At 46.8% G+C, this 15414-nt stretch overlaps 1 protein-coding gene across 1 annotated transcript in view; it reads right to left on the reverse strand.

Moving 5' to 3' along the window:
* DNAH9 (dynein axonemal heavy chain 9) overlaps positions 1–15414 on the reverse strand; it is a 346411-nt gene that overhangs the window by 318888 nt on the left and 12109 nt on the right. The window contains exons 2-5 of the mRNA XM_082272319.1: positions 8762–8958; positions 5479–5637; positions 3805–3935; positions 1555–1766 (exon numbers count right to left, since the gene is read on the reverse strand). Of these exons, the coding sequence (XP_082128445.1) occupies positions 1555–1766; positions 3805–3935; positions 5479–5637; positions 8762–8958 (699 nt within the window). The remainder of the gene's footprint in view (positions 1–1554; positions 1767–3804; positions 3936–5478; positions 5638–8761; positions 8959–15414) is intronic.

Below are 15414 nucleotides of genomic sequence, written 5' to 3' on the forward strand. Positions count from 1 at the left end.
GCACAATAGTGAAGCAGAACCTTCATATGTAATGAACGCCTACACAGAGTGCCATAAAAATACACCATATGGCCAACAATTTTTGAACACCCTACCATCATACCCATATGAGTTTAATGGACATCTCATTCCCAAACCATGGGATTTTGTGTCTACTTGTGAGGTTAGGTACTGGTGTTGGGTGAGAAGACCTGGCTCATCATTGACATTCTAACACATCACAAAAGCTGTTCAGTAGGGTTGAGGTGTGTCCTCTCTGTGTGGCCAACTTAAGTTCCTCCACACCAAACTGGTCAAAATCATGTCTTTATGGAGCTGGCTTTGTACATAAGGGTGCTGTCATACTGGAACAAAAAAGGACTTTCCCCAATATGTTATCACCAGGTAATGTCAGGAGAACACTGCAGATGAAGGCTAAAGACGCAGGCCTGTGGATGCTCATTTTGCTGGGCATTACCGTGTGCACCCATTGCTGATACTGACGCCAAATGGACTATTTAGGTGCAGCAGTTGTACTAGTCCGTGCTGTCTAAACTACAGCTCTCCCTGTGCTACTGTGCCGGTTCCTGTATCTGACTCCTGTATTTGACCGGGGACGGGCTTGTCCTGAACACGCTTGAACGCTACCTTCCCTGACCTTGGCTTGCCTCTGAACTTTGCCTGCTCTCTGCCCACTAGCCTACTCCAGTGTTGCTGACCTTTGCCTGTATCCTGACCATTCTCTTGCAAGCTGCCCATGCAGGTATCCGACCGCCTATTGCTGACCTGGCTCGTCTGATCATGCATTCTATTATCCATCTGCCTGGCTCTGAAAGCTACTTACCTGGTCCTTATTGGTCATCCATCTGCCACCTGTCACCAGCCTACTTTGCACCTGTGACCAGTCACTTGTCAGCCTACTGTTTGCCTAGTTCTGGGTACGCTGCTTCTGCTGTCTTGTGCTGTGCCGGCCACCTGATCTATTCCCTGGTGAAGAACCTGCTAATTACCTGTGTGGTTGGCTGGACACTCTACAGCAGGGATCCTCAAACGACGGCCCTCCAGCTGTTGTGGAACTACACATCCCATGAGGCATTGTAAAACTCTGACATTCACAGACATGACTAGGCATGATGGGAATTGCAGTTCCTGAACAGCTGGAGGGCCATAGTTTGAAGACCGCTGCTCTCCAGGGACTCATACCTCGCTGTGCTCTCATGGCCACTGTCTCACTACCAGTGGTACTTGAGCCGGGGCTGTAAGAGAGGCCTCCCTAAACTCATCAGGCTCTGCTATAAGGTACATAAAAGGTTTGGAAGTGCTCAATAGTCTAAAATGGAACTTCAATGGAAAAACCTGAACTCCATCATTTGGATGGAGGGGGGTCATCATAATGTTGGCCATATAGCATACATGACATACTACACACAGGAGATTTGTAAAACATTATCACAAATTACAATAAACTGGTCACATTTAGATTGTAAAATATTTCACAACCAAGGCAAACAAAAGGAACAGTAAGCTAAATATAGGTGAAATTATTCCAGTGGGCGGAGGAAGAGATCCACTCACCTGCTGGATGAAGAGGTTGCAAATTTCCTGAAGAAGGACAATGATGCGGGTTGGGGTGTTGTAGTACTTGGAGTGAGCCCACACCAAACACAGGACATGCATCAGAGGGACGATCAGAGGCTTCACTTCGTTAAAATCCACATTCTCAATTTCTTCAAAATGGCGCTGAAGAGGTTTGAGGTGCAGGTTGATGTCCTGGGCCTCCGACAAAGCTGGAAATGAGAAGCAGGTATGAAAACATACAAATGACGCCGCCAACAACTATGGGATCAGGAATAGGGACTGGAATGGGTGGTAGTTCCTTTGCCTATGTGCAGAGATAGAGAGAGGTAGAATGGGCCCTAGGCAATGTAGTAACTTTAGCCCATTACCCTTCAATTTACATTGATGCCAACAATATGCATAAGTCACCCCATCTGCATGGTCTATCCTGGCAGACACCAACTGCCTACAAGACCATCTTCCCTTGTGAAGTGGTAGGCTGGTGCACAGCTTTGATGGACTGCACTATTCCTCTGCAGGAGCATGAAGATTGTAGTTGGAGTTCCTGGATCTACACTGGGCCCCAGGCAAGGTAGAAGCTTTGGCCCCTCATTCTTCCAATTGATATTGATAAGGAATTCTATAGGCACAGAGAAGTATCTGCCTACAAGTGCACACTTGTGAAGTAATAGACTGGTGCACAGCTTTGACCAATTGCACCATCTCCCTGCAGGAGTATGAAGGGTATCACTGGGCCCCTAAACATACAATGGGCCCTGAGCTCCTGCCTAAAGTGCCTTGTGCATGAGCAGGCTCTGCCTATATGAATAAATCATTATGTAATGAGGGTAAAAGTATACAGTAAAGTCAGAGCGTACCTCCTCACCTGCTTACAAATTCCCCACTAGACATTGCATTACGAATTGGAATTTGGACTAAATTTTTTGTTATTAGGAGATTGGGATGTATACGAATTTTCACATCACAATAGTAACAGATTTCAACTATTTCAAAATAAATTATAATGAAATTATTTGTCAAATTTGAAAATGAATTTGAATTTGAAATGGAAACATATTGCAATTAATACAGTAAGGTATAAAAGTGAAATGAGATGATGATCCCTACTTAGGCTGCATTAGAGACTAGAATAGAATAAAACTGAATACAATAGAAAAAATATATTAGAATAAAACAGAATAGAAATTAAAAGAATAAAATAAAACAGAATAGAATAGAATAGAAAACAAAATTAAGAATAGAACTGAAAAAAACAGAATAGAATAGATCAGAAGAGAATAAAATAGAATAGAAAACAAAATAGAAAAGATTGGAATAGAATAGAACAAAATAGAATGAATAACCATCTTCCAAAATTTGAATCGATCTGAAAATAAGAAATCTGAATATACAAAGCAAATTCCGAAAATGAATAATTCTAACATAACGAATATGACGAAACAAAATGATTAATCCTCAGGAGGGATGTGTTGGAGATGGAGAGAGTCCAGAGAAGGGCAACTAAACTAATTAGGGGATTGGAGGACCTTAATTATGAGGAGCATTGATCGCTTGATTTATTCTCCCTGGGGATGAGACGCCTGAGAGGGGACATGATAGCAATTTATAAATATCTCAATGGTGATCTCAGCATAGAAAAAAGGCTATTCAGTCGAAATGATTGTATGAGGACTCGAGGACATACAATGGGATTAGAGGAGAAGCGTTTTAACCTCAGGCAACGCAGGGGGTTCTTTACTGTTGGGGCTACAGGATTGTGGAATTCTCTACCACAAGAGGTGGTTTCTGCGGGAAGTATGGTGGCTTTCAAAAGACTCTTAGACGTACCTCTCAAGGATCAGAACATTCAGGGGTATGAGAGATGATTACGGCCACACACACCTACACAGGTTGAACTGGATGGACTATTGTCTTTATTCAACCTCAACTACTATGTAACTTAACGAACGAATCTAAACCTAAACAAATGTTTCTGTCGTATACATCTCTACTCTCGACTTCCGACTAATTGTTTATGAAGAGGGTTTACAAGTGGATGCAGCTGCATTGTGTGTATTGGCTTGTTGGTTTCTATATTTGAGGCTCAATTCAAAACTCCATTTTAAAAAATGAATGCGCCCAAAAATGTCCGGCCCTGGTCAGGTCACCACGTGGGATTATTGCTCACTTTTTCATGCTGGAAAAAGAAAAGAATGAAACAAACAGTCCTACATAGAGAGAACACGAGGAGTGCTATCCAGAGGTTACCTGCTACTACGTCTCGGAACAATGCTTTGAATGCTGGGAAATAACTGCTTTCTATATTCTCCAGGAGCTCCGCCATTTTTCGTACTTTCCTGGTTTTCAGTTGATCGTATATACACTCCAGATCGGCATATCTAAAACACAACATTATCTTTAAAGTGTATTCAAGTGCAAATACATGGGGGGGTCTACTTATCAATGGTTTCATCTAAAATTCATATAAAACTTTTACCCAAGATACCCAACCTTGGTTGTGAACATCAATAAACCAGACATGTTGTTGCAGATTAAGTCAACGTTTAATCCATCGGTACCAATCACTCATTGTGTTCATTCAGGAAAAGGAAGGGGTTGGTAAATATGACACATTTACTGGACTCTTTCCCCCACTCTCCATCCTAAAGAATCCTATTGACCTCCTGCTCTCTAGCTCCCTTGTCACCTCTTCCCATGCGCGCCTCCAGGATTTCTCCAGAGCTTCTCCCATTCTTTGGAACTCTCTACCCCAATCTGTCCGACTGTCCCCTAATCTATCCATCTTTAGACGATCCCTGAAAACCCTTCTCTTTAAAGAAGCCTATCCGGCTACTAACTAATAACACTGTTTCACTTGCTCCATCAGCCCATCCCCCACAGCTATTGCCTTTTGTATTAATTGACCCTCCCTTTTAGATTGTAAGCTCTAACGAGCAGGGCCCTCGGATTCCTCTTGTTCCAAATTGTATTGTAACTGTAATGTCTGCCTTCATTTTGTTAAGCGCTGCGCAAACTGTTGGCGCTATATAAATCCTGTATAATAATAATAATTGTGTGCTTGCACCTGCCGGTAGGAAGGAGAGGAGAGGAAGCACAGCCGGGGTAGGGGAAGCACACAGGGGGGCCTGGCAGTTGAAAACGTATGGTGCACAGCGAGTTTGATCAGTGATGCGGGGGAGGGGGGTGGGTGGCGGGCGGGGCAATTCCTGGAACTGATCCCCTGTATGGCTCCCTCTGCAAAAGCTGAAAGCCAGTAGGAGGAAGAGAAGAAGCCAGCTTTTAGCTGCTGCAGAGAGAGTCATACAGGGATCAGTTTTAGTAATTAATCCCCCCCCTCCTTTGCAGCGCCAATCACCCTCCCTGCCCACTTTGAATTCACCTTGTTGCCTGGACCCCCCTGCTTACCCAGGCCCTGTACAGGAGGCCTGGTGGTACCCCCTCATCTACGGCCCTGGCAGGGAAAGGGGCACACAGTGGGCCCTGGACAGAAGATGGAAGGGGCGCATGTGCTAGAACCAATCCCCCTGCAGTGCAGCTGGAGGGGGAATGAATAGGAGAAGCTGGCAGTGCTTCAGGGGGAGGCAGAAGAGGATCAGTGTCTGCAATAAGACAGTACAGCCTGGCCACCTGCTCAGCAGGTGCCTGGGCCCCTCTTTTGAACTGATGGGGCCTGAGCCCAGTACAGGAGGGCTGGCTGTACTGCCTTATCAGTGGCCCTGGGTGGGCCACCAAGAACAGTACGTGAGAGGGTTTAAATAGGGGGGGGCTCCAAAATATTACATATCGCTAGGAATGTGCATTAGGATTTATGTAAACCATCAGGTTCAGGAGTTCAAGGAGTTGGGTTTGTTGGGTTTGTTGGGTTTCACCAAAACAAGCAGACGACTCCTTGAGGTCACTGGGCCCTGTGTGGTTCTGTACCTGCTCTTCCAGAAGTCCAGCTCCACATTGGGATTTGGGTTGCGGCCTTGAAGAATTTGCTCTGAGGAGTCTCTGTTTAACACCCCGCGGACCTGGTGGCTCCATTGAATGATGGCGGATTCGATGTCGTGAACGATTGCCTTGGCTAGATTTTCACTTCTAAAAGAAGAAAAAAGAATACATAAAGTCTTTACTTTTCCTGATGAAGATCTTGAAGGTGCCTACAGAAACTAGATGGGCATGTGGTTAGGAGAGCTTAGTATACCTTTCCAGTTCATTTCAAATATTTATTAAGAACTTCAAATACATTTAAATGCCTTTCGGGGGGGGGGGGGCATGGGTGCATATAGGCTCTGCCTATATGACTAAATCATTACGTAATGAGGGTAAAAGTACCAGTGTCCCACTCTGGTATAGTGCTACCAGGTGATCCAGGTCCTGACAAAGAGCCAATAAGAAGGCAAACGTTTTCTGATAGCAACTTCATGGATGAATGAATGAAATGTTTGTAAAAATAAATTTTTTTATATTGTAGATAACAACACAATTATATAAGTAAAAGTAAAATAAATCTATTAGGCCCCTTTCACACAGTGGAGTCCGTTGGCGGACTCTCGTTTTTCTTAAGCGGGGGATCGATCCGCCGATCCCCCGCTGAGCAGGCGGATGGCAGCTGTGTCTCCGCGCCGCTGTGTGCGGAGACACATCTGTCAGGTCCCGCTGTCCTCTATGGGGGAATCGGATGGGCACGGACTGTCTGTCCGTTCTCATCCGATCCGCTGGATGGATGGAAGATAGGGTTTCCATCCATCCAGATTTGACGGATCGGATGTCAGCGGACATGTCTCCGCTGACATTCGATGCCCCATAGAGATGTATGGGGCGTCCGTTCAGATCCACCAAAAAAACTGACAGTGAAAGGGGCCTTCTCTCTAACATCAGTGCACAAAGCAAGGTCCATAAAGACATGGATGAGCGAGTTTGGGGTGAAGGAACTTGACTGGCCTGCACAGAGTCCTGACCTCAAACCAATAGAACACCTTTGGGATGAATTAAGAGTGGAAACTGCGAGCCAGGCCTTCTCTCCAACATAAGTGCCTGACCTCACAAATGCGCTTCTGGAAGAATGGTCAAACATTCCCATAGACACACTCCTAAACCTTGTGGACAGCCTTCCCAGAAGAGTTGAAGCTGTTATAGCTGCAAAGGGTGGGCCAATTCAATATTGAACCCTACGGACTAAGACTGGGATGCCATTAAAGTTCATGGTAAAGGCAGACGTCCCAATACTTTGGACAATATAGTGTAGAACGTTTGGGTGGCCTGACTCTTGAATATCATCCTCCTCTACAATTTCTCTGTCACTGTTCTGATTTTGTAAAGCTCTCGTGTTTTATTTGACTTCCAACATATCAATAAACTCCGCTTCCAACGGAACCCGCCTAAGACACGAATCGATATATCTACAGAGCAGACCGCGGGGCTCAACGATCGCTCCAATTAGCCTCTGGGAAGGGTGAATATCTGTGACTCCGGACGCAGCAGCCTCTCTCATGATAAATAACGCCAGCTTCCTGCAGCGGAAAGGGTTAAACCCAGGCCTCTGCCGGCGCCATGCGCGGGCTGTCGCTCCATTACCTGTGCTGCAAATTCAACTCAGCAGCAATAAATGAGATTAAACGGGGGCCCCCGTCACTGAGGCTTCAACAGCCGAAACCTCACAAAACAAAGCAGACAAGATATTTTTTTTTTTTTTTTTTTTATTGCTCGAATCTATTTCAAGTTCACAGCAGCAAACTTCAATAAAAGGATTTTTTATCATTTTCATAGATGCTGCGGAGAACGCAAAAATAAGGCGCAATTTCAAGGAGATCATAGGGTCAGATTAACGGGGATGGTTATTCACCGCGACTTGAAATTAATAATACTAAAAAAATATATATATATATTACATAAGATTACAGTTGAAAGATTTGACCTTGCTTATAGACATGAGATAACAGTTGACAAGTCTATACTGGGCCTTGCCTATAGATAGGAGATGACAGTTGACAAGTCTATACCTGACGTTGCCAATAAACATGAGATTACAGTTGAAAGGCTTGACATTGCCTATAGACATGAGATGACAATTGACAGATCTATGCCTGACCTTGCCTATAGACGTGAGGTGACAGTTGACAGGGCTTTACCTGAAATTGCCTATAGACATGATATGACAGTTGACAAGTCTATACTGGGCCTTGCCTATAGATAGGAGATGACAGTTGACAGGTCTACACCTGACGTTGCCTATAGATATGAGATTACAGTTGAAATGCTTGACCTTGCCTAAAGACATGAGGTGACAATTGACAGATCTATGCCTGACCTTGCCTATAGACATGAGGTGACAGTTGACAGGTCTATGCCTAACCATGCTAATAGACATGAGGTGACAGTTGGCAGGGCTATACAGGACCTTACCTATAGACATAATGACAGCTGACAGGGCTATACTGGACAAGACATGAGGTGACAGTTGACGGGGCTATACCTAACCTTGCCAATAGACATGAGGTGACAGTTGACAGGTCTATGCCTAACCATGCTAATAGACATGAGGTGACAGTTGGCAGGGCTATACAGGACCTTACCTATAGACATAATGACAGCTGACAGGGCTATACTGGACAAGACATGAGGTGACAGTTGACGGGGCTATACCTAACCTTGCCAATAGACATGAGGTGACAGTTGACAGGGCTATACAGGACCTTACCTATAGACATAATGACAGTTGATAGGGCTATACCGGACAAGACATAAGGTGACAGTTGACGGGGCTATACCTGACCTTGCCTATAGACATGAGATGACATTTGACAGGGCTATACCGGACCTTGTCTATATACAGTATATATGAAATGACAGTTGACATGTCCATACCTGACCTTGCCTATAGAAAGGAGATGACAGTTGACAGGTGTATACCTGACCTTACCTAAATAATGGAGATGACAGTTGACAGGTGTATACCTGACCTTGCCTATACAGATGAAATGACAGTTGATAGGTCTAGTACTTTCGTAGCCAAACTTAATTTCTAGAACCTGTAAACCTGTAAACACCCCCCCCCCCCCGTCCCCCGTTCTGTCCTCTCTCACAGAGGACTTGGAGGGCCATTATCACCAAGGAGAAATGTAATCACTCATACGTCTATATCACACCAACATGGCGGCCCCCAGCAGTGAAATTATGTTCAATATCCAGATATAGAATATAATATAGGGGGTGCACATACTTTTTCTCACTCTCATAGTCGATGTCCTCCACCTTCTCTGAGCCCGATGGGAGGGGCAGTAGCGTCTTCCCGCGTACCTGTCCCACCATAACAGAGAGATTGCTTTTCAGGGCGCTCACGTGACGCAGGACATCCTGGGACAGCACCTGGGGCCAGTTCTGCTGATTTCTAGGATTTGCCAAAATTGGGGCCACAACCTGTAGAGGAGAAAAAAAAATCAGAGCTCTGAATACCGAGACCACCAGATCAGATCTCCTATATAGTCTGAGCAACCAGTGTACAGAATGACCTGTACTGCTGGAGGACTCTGCTCCTTCCTCTATAACTCTCCTCTCCTGAAATACTCTGCACTGCTGGAGGACTCTGCTCCTTCCTCTATAACTCTCCTCTCCTGAAATACTCTGCACTGCTGGAGGACTCTGCTCCTCCCTCTATAACTCTCCTCTCCTGAAATACTCTGCTCTGCTGGAGGACTCTGCTCCTTCCTCTATAACTCTCCTCTCCTGAAATACTCTGCACTGCTGGAGGACTCTGCTCCTTCCTCTATAACTCTCCTCTCCTGAGCAGCCCCCCTCTCCAGGTCACACAGAGCCTCACCTCTTCCTGGCTGTAGGACATCCAGCATAATTTACCTCTTTCCTCCTCAGCCTGACTGTCCCTTCCATTCATTGGATTTTAGTTCTTTCAATAATGGAGGCTGCACATTACATGGGGTTGATATTTGCCCACTGCTTGCATCAGGACTGAGGGTCCATCAAGGCATTGCGATATTTGCATAACTCCTCCCAAGAGCCCTCCCACTGCTTGCATCAGGACTGAGGGTCCATCAAGGCATTGTGATATTTGCATAACTCCTCCCAAGAGTCCACCCACTGCTTGCATCAGGACTGAGGACCCATCAAGGCATTTTGATATTTGCATAACTCCTCCCAAGAGCCTGCCCACTGCTTGCATCAGGACTGAGAGCCAATCATGGCATTGTGATATTTGCATAACTCCTCCCAAGAGTCCGCCCACTGCTTGCTTTAAGACTGAGGACCCATCAAGGCATTGTGATATTTGCATAACTCCTCCCAAGAGTCCGCCCACTGCTTGCATCAGGACTGATGGTCCATCAAGGCATTGTGATATTTGCATAACTCCTCCCAAAAGCCCTCCCACTGCTTGCATTAGGACTGAGGGCCCATCAAGGCATTGTGATATTTGCATAACTCCTCCCAAGAGTCCGCCCACTGCTTGCATCAGGACTGAGTGCTCTATAGAGAAGTACTGAGGCAGGGTGCTGTGATGTTTTCAGGAAGCTATGTACAGCCCCTTGCTGGCCCCTCCCACCAGCCATGATCTGCCTGAACTGCATAAAGAAGCACAGAGGCCCAGTGATGAAATCACTGGGTCTAAAATGTATGCAATGAGAAACTTTATTTAAAAACTTTATGACTATGTTGATGAGGGGGTGAGGGTGGAACAAGCAGAATAAAGTTCATTATGAAAGTTGCTGGAAGTTTATGGATTTTATACCCACTCACAGTATAACGTGGCTTCTGTTAGCCAGGTCTGAGGCTTTCACTGCTGGCTGGTGGGTCAGTATTCAGCCCGCGAGTGTTGGCCACAGACGATGTCTGCTGCCGTTCATTGCCGAGCTCCGGTAGGTTTGATTGTTGAGCTCTCATAAATAAGTCGCAAATTCCGATTCATTTATTTTTTTTTTTTTATTAAAACGACACAAATAATCTAAAAATGTATTCCGGCTGGATGAACGGCTCTAAAGAAACTGATTTTATCCACACGGCTGCGCCACCCCCATTCACCGGCTCGCTGACATTCCCTCCAATTATTACACATTACTGCAGGAGGAGAATAAATTCAACTCAAGTCCCAGAAATCTTCATAACCGGAGCAACAGTGACACCCAGTGGCCAGACTGAGCACAAACCAAACTTCAATCAGGAACATTTGTATTGGTTGCATTGCTGTTATCGATCTGAAGAACGGTCTGTCGATGCCAACACCTCAACCGCCACCTTATTGGGTTCCGCTCAAAGCGGAACTCCACCCAAAATGGGAAGTTCCGCTTTAAGTACTCGTTCCCCATTCCTCCTGCAAAATTGGCACTTTTGAGGAGCGAGGGGGGGGGGGGGCGGTTGATTTTGACAGGTACCTGCTCCCACTTTCGTTCCCAGCGCTGAAGTTCTTCTTCCTCCCTCCCCCCTGCAGTCTTCTGGGGCACTAGACAGGTCCCAGAAGACTGCACCCATTAATGCAAGATCCGCCGCATGTCTCGCGCATGCGCAGTCGGTGCCAGGCTGCGAAGCCGCAAGCTGTCACAGCCGGGTGCCCATAGTGAAGATGCCGGCACCGCCGAGGGAGGACAGAGGAAGAAGACGGCTGCGGTGAGCTCACAGCTGGACCACTGGACAGGTGAGTGACGGTTTCTTAAAAGTCAGCAGCTACACTTTTTTTTAGCTGCTGACTTTTATTTTTTTTTTATAGGTGCCTGGAGTTCCTCTTAAATCACTTAAGAACCAGGCCTATTTCTGACACATGTCAGATAGGAGCAGGCAGTGATTACAGGGAGGGGGGTAATATACGTAAATATACATAGGAGTGTCCAGTGTGTACGGGGGGGGGGGTAATATATGTAGGAGTGGGCACTGTGTACAGGAAGGGGGGTAATATATGCAGAAGCGGGCAGTGTGTACGGGGGGGGGATAATATACGTAGGAGCGGGCAGTGATTACAGGGAGGGGGGGTAATATACGTAGGAGTGTCCAGTGTGTACAGGGAGGGGGGGTAATATACGTTGGAGGGGGCAGTGCATACAGGGGGGGGGGTAATATATGTAGGAGTGGGCAGTGATTACAGGGAGGGGGGTAATATACGTAGGAGTGTCCAGTGTGTACAGGGAGGGGGTTATATATGTAGGAGCGGGCAGTGTGTACGGGGGGGGATAATATACGTAGGAGCGGGCAGTGATTACAGGGAGGGGGGGGAGGGGGTAATATATGTAGAAGCGGGCAGTGTGTACAGGGGGGGGTAATATATGTAGGAGTGGGCAGTGAATACAAGGGGGGTAATATATGTAGGAATGGGCAGGGTGTACAGGGAGGGGGGTAATATACGTAGGAGCGGGCAGTGTGTACAGGGAGGGGGGTAAAATACGTAGGAGCGGGCAGTGTGTACAGGGAGGGGGGTAATATACGTAGGAGCGGGCAGTGCGTACAGGGAGGGGGGTAATATACGTAGGAGCGGGCAGTGCATACATGGAGGGGGGTAATATATGTAGGAGTGTCCAGTGTGTACAGGGGGGAGGGTAATATACGTAGGAGTGGGCAGTTTGTAAAGGGAGGGGGGGTAATATATGTAGGAGTGGGCAGTGCATACAGGGAGGGAGGTAATATATGCAGGAAGGAGCAGTGTGTCCGGGGGGGTGGGGTAATATATGCAGTGCGCACAGTCTATTTTTATATTGTGCTGATGTTTATGTGTGTCTGTGAGACTCTTGCTTGTGACACAGAAAGCAAAGTAAATTTTATAGGTATAAGATAGCCTAGGTTTTGGTTAACCATGCCCTTTTTAAGCCCCTCCCACTGTCAACAGTCTGGCTCCACCCAAAATTTACCCAACCCACTCTTCACCATGGCGCGCTGTGCGCCGCAGGTCACTCACCGCGAAGTGTCCCTCATGCCGAAGTTCTATAATTGGGAGGTATGGCAGTTTTAAAAATGTGAGAGTGGGCATGGGGAGAGTTACCAGACACACATTCCCCCCCCCCCCCCCCCCCGAGCCCACTGTCACATTTTAAAAAAATTCAGGTATCGCACCCGCAATCCACTGATCGCAGGCGCAATGCTTTGCAGGCTCCAAGGTAAAAAATAGAGATAGAATGTTTATCTGCAAACCGTGACGATTATTTTTTTTTATTTGCTATATTTTTTTTTTTTTCTTTGAAAGTGGACATTTCCTTTAAGAAAACGGACATTTAGGAAATTAATTATTTGCAGTGCGGCTCCTCCTCCATCTGTATAATGGAAGATTCTGGCAGTGGGTGAGGATGGGCCGTGCTCCAGTGAGGAAGGTATTCGGTGCTGCACAGTGTCGGATGGATGGATGGATGGGGGGGTTGTGGTTATTGACTATGTATGTCAGCGGTCAGCCTGTTCTCAGCAGGGGACAATCCATTGTCACCATCACCACAGCAACATTGTACACAAAACTTCTCACTACTCATGTCCTGTGGTCACCCTCGGGCAGTTAACCCTTCACAGGGCATCGCTCAGACTACCAGCCAAACATTCCTGTTACTGGGGAAACACTGACGCCAGAAGGGAAAACAACCAAAGCGCACCGGGGCCAAAAAAAAATCTCAGAATTGTAAAAATAAATACAATGAATTCTAACATTTTGTCTCAGAATTGTGGAGGACCCATTTTTTTTTTCTTTGAGGCACCATTTTGTCGCACATTAACATGTGTTGCCCTTAAGGAGCCTATTGAAACCAACAGGGTGCCAACCGCCCTATTGTCCAAAATAGAGCACTTGACCATTTTGCATTGAGGAGCACTGACACCATTGATGGGGCACTATTCCTCCCACTGACACCAATGATGGGGCACTATTCCTCCCACTGACACCAATGATGGGGCACTATTCCTCCCACTGATACCAACGATATGACACTATTCCTCCAACTGACACAAATGATGGGGCACTATTTTTCCCACCGACACCAATGATGGGGCACTATTTCTCCCACCGACACCAATGATGGGGCACTATTCCTCCAACTGACACCAATGATGGGGCACTATTTCTCCCACTGACACCAATGATGGGGCACTATTCCTCCCACTGACACCAATGATTGGGCACTCTTCCTCCCACTGACACCAATGATGGGGCACTATTCCCCCCACTGACACCAATGATGGGGCACTATTCCTCCCACTGACACCAATGATGGGGCACTATTCCTCCCACTGACACCAATGATTGGGCACTCTTCCTCCCACTGACACCAATGATGGGGCACTATTCCCCCCACTGACACCAATGATGGGGCACTATTCCTCCCACTGACACCAATGATGGGGCACTATTCCTCCCACTGACACCAATGATTGGGCACTCTTCCTCCCACTGACACCAATGATGGGGCACTATTCCCCCCACTGACACCAATGATTGGGCACTATTCCTCCCACTGACACCAATGATGGGGCACTATTCCTCCCACTGACACCAACGATGGGGCACTATTCCTCCCACTGACACCAACGATGGGGCACTATTCCTCCCACTGACACCAATGATGGGGCATTATTCCTCCCACTGACACCAATGATGGGGCTCTATTTCTCCCACTGATACCAATGATGGGGCACTATTCCTCCCACTGACACCAATGATGGGGCACTATTCCCCCCACTGACACCAATGATGGGGCACTATTCCTCCCACTGACACCAATGATGGGGCACTATTCTTCCAAGTGACACCAGTAATGGGGCATTATTCCACCCACTCACACCAACGATGGGGCACTATCCTTCCACTGATACCAATGATGGGGCACTATTCCACCCACTGACACCAACGATGGGGCACTATCCTTCCACTGACACCAATGATGGGACACTATTCCTCCCACTGACACCAATGATGGGGCACTATTCCTCCCACTGACATTAATTAAGGGACACTATTCCACCCACTGACACCAACGATGGGGCACTATCCTTCCACTGACACCAATGATGGGACACTATTCCTCCCATTGACACCAACAATTAGGCATTATTCCCTCCACTGACACCAATGACGGGGGAATATTCCTCCCACTGACACCAACGATGGGGCACTATCCTTCTACTGACACCAACATTGGGGCACCATCTTCCCACTTACACCAGTGATGGGGCATTATTCCACCCACTGACACCAATGATGGGGCACTATTCCTCCCACTGACACCAATGACGGGGAACTGCTCCTCCCACTGACACCAATTATTGGGTACTATTCCTCCCTTAAAGGACATCCAGTGGGGCCTAGGCACCTGGTAAGATTGCCTTACGGATTTTCCAGCTCTGGCTGCTGCGATAAACAAGACAATCTCCTGACCCGGGAAGAATAGATGAGGTCTTCTCACATCTATAGGTTGGCCAACACAGGCTGACCTTGAGATAACCTAGGGAAACTCTCCCTTACAGTGGAGATGTCTGACTCACCTGTTCTGTTTGCTGATTGTATAGATCAGCCAGCAAACAATCACCTGGCTGAGTAAACTATGCCCTGTGTGTTCAGCCCTCTGCAGCTCCTGGCAGTAATAAGATAAATGATCTGACCATTTACATACAAACACACCTCGAAGGCTGGAACACAATGCATCCCGGGCAGATCTGACTCATAATGATGTCTAAAGAAAGAACAAGTCTTCTTTCCCCTAACCAACCAACCAGATTCATCCGTCTAAGTCTCACGCAGCATGGGGAGTTGAAAGGCAGAACCCAACTGGTTGCTTTGGACGAAGGCCAAAAGTATGCAAAGCCCATTCCACATGATTGAGTTCAGGTGTTCCCAGTGAATGGTCCTGTTAATGCTACAACATACAAAAGACATTTAAACCTTTCAACCTTGTGGTGGGGTCCTTGGTA

The sequence above is a fragment of the Pelophylax lessonae genome, assembly GCF_965119305.1.
Source record: "Pelophylax lessonae genome assembly, chromosome: 11".
Classification (NCBI taxonomy): Eukaryota; Metazoa; Chordata; class Amphibia; order Anura; family Ranidae; genus Pelophylax; species Pelophylax lessonae.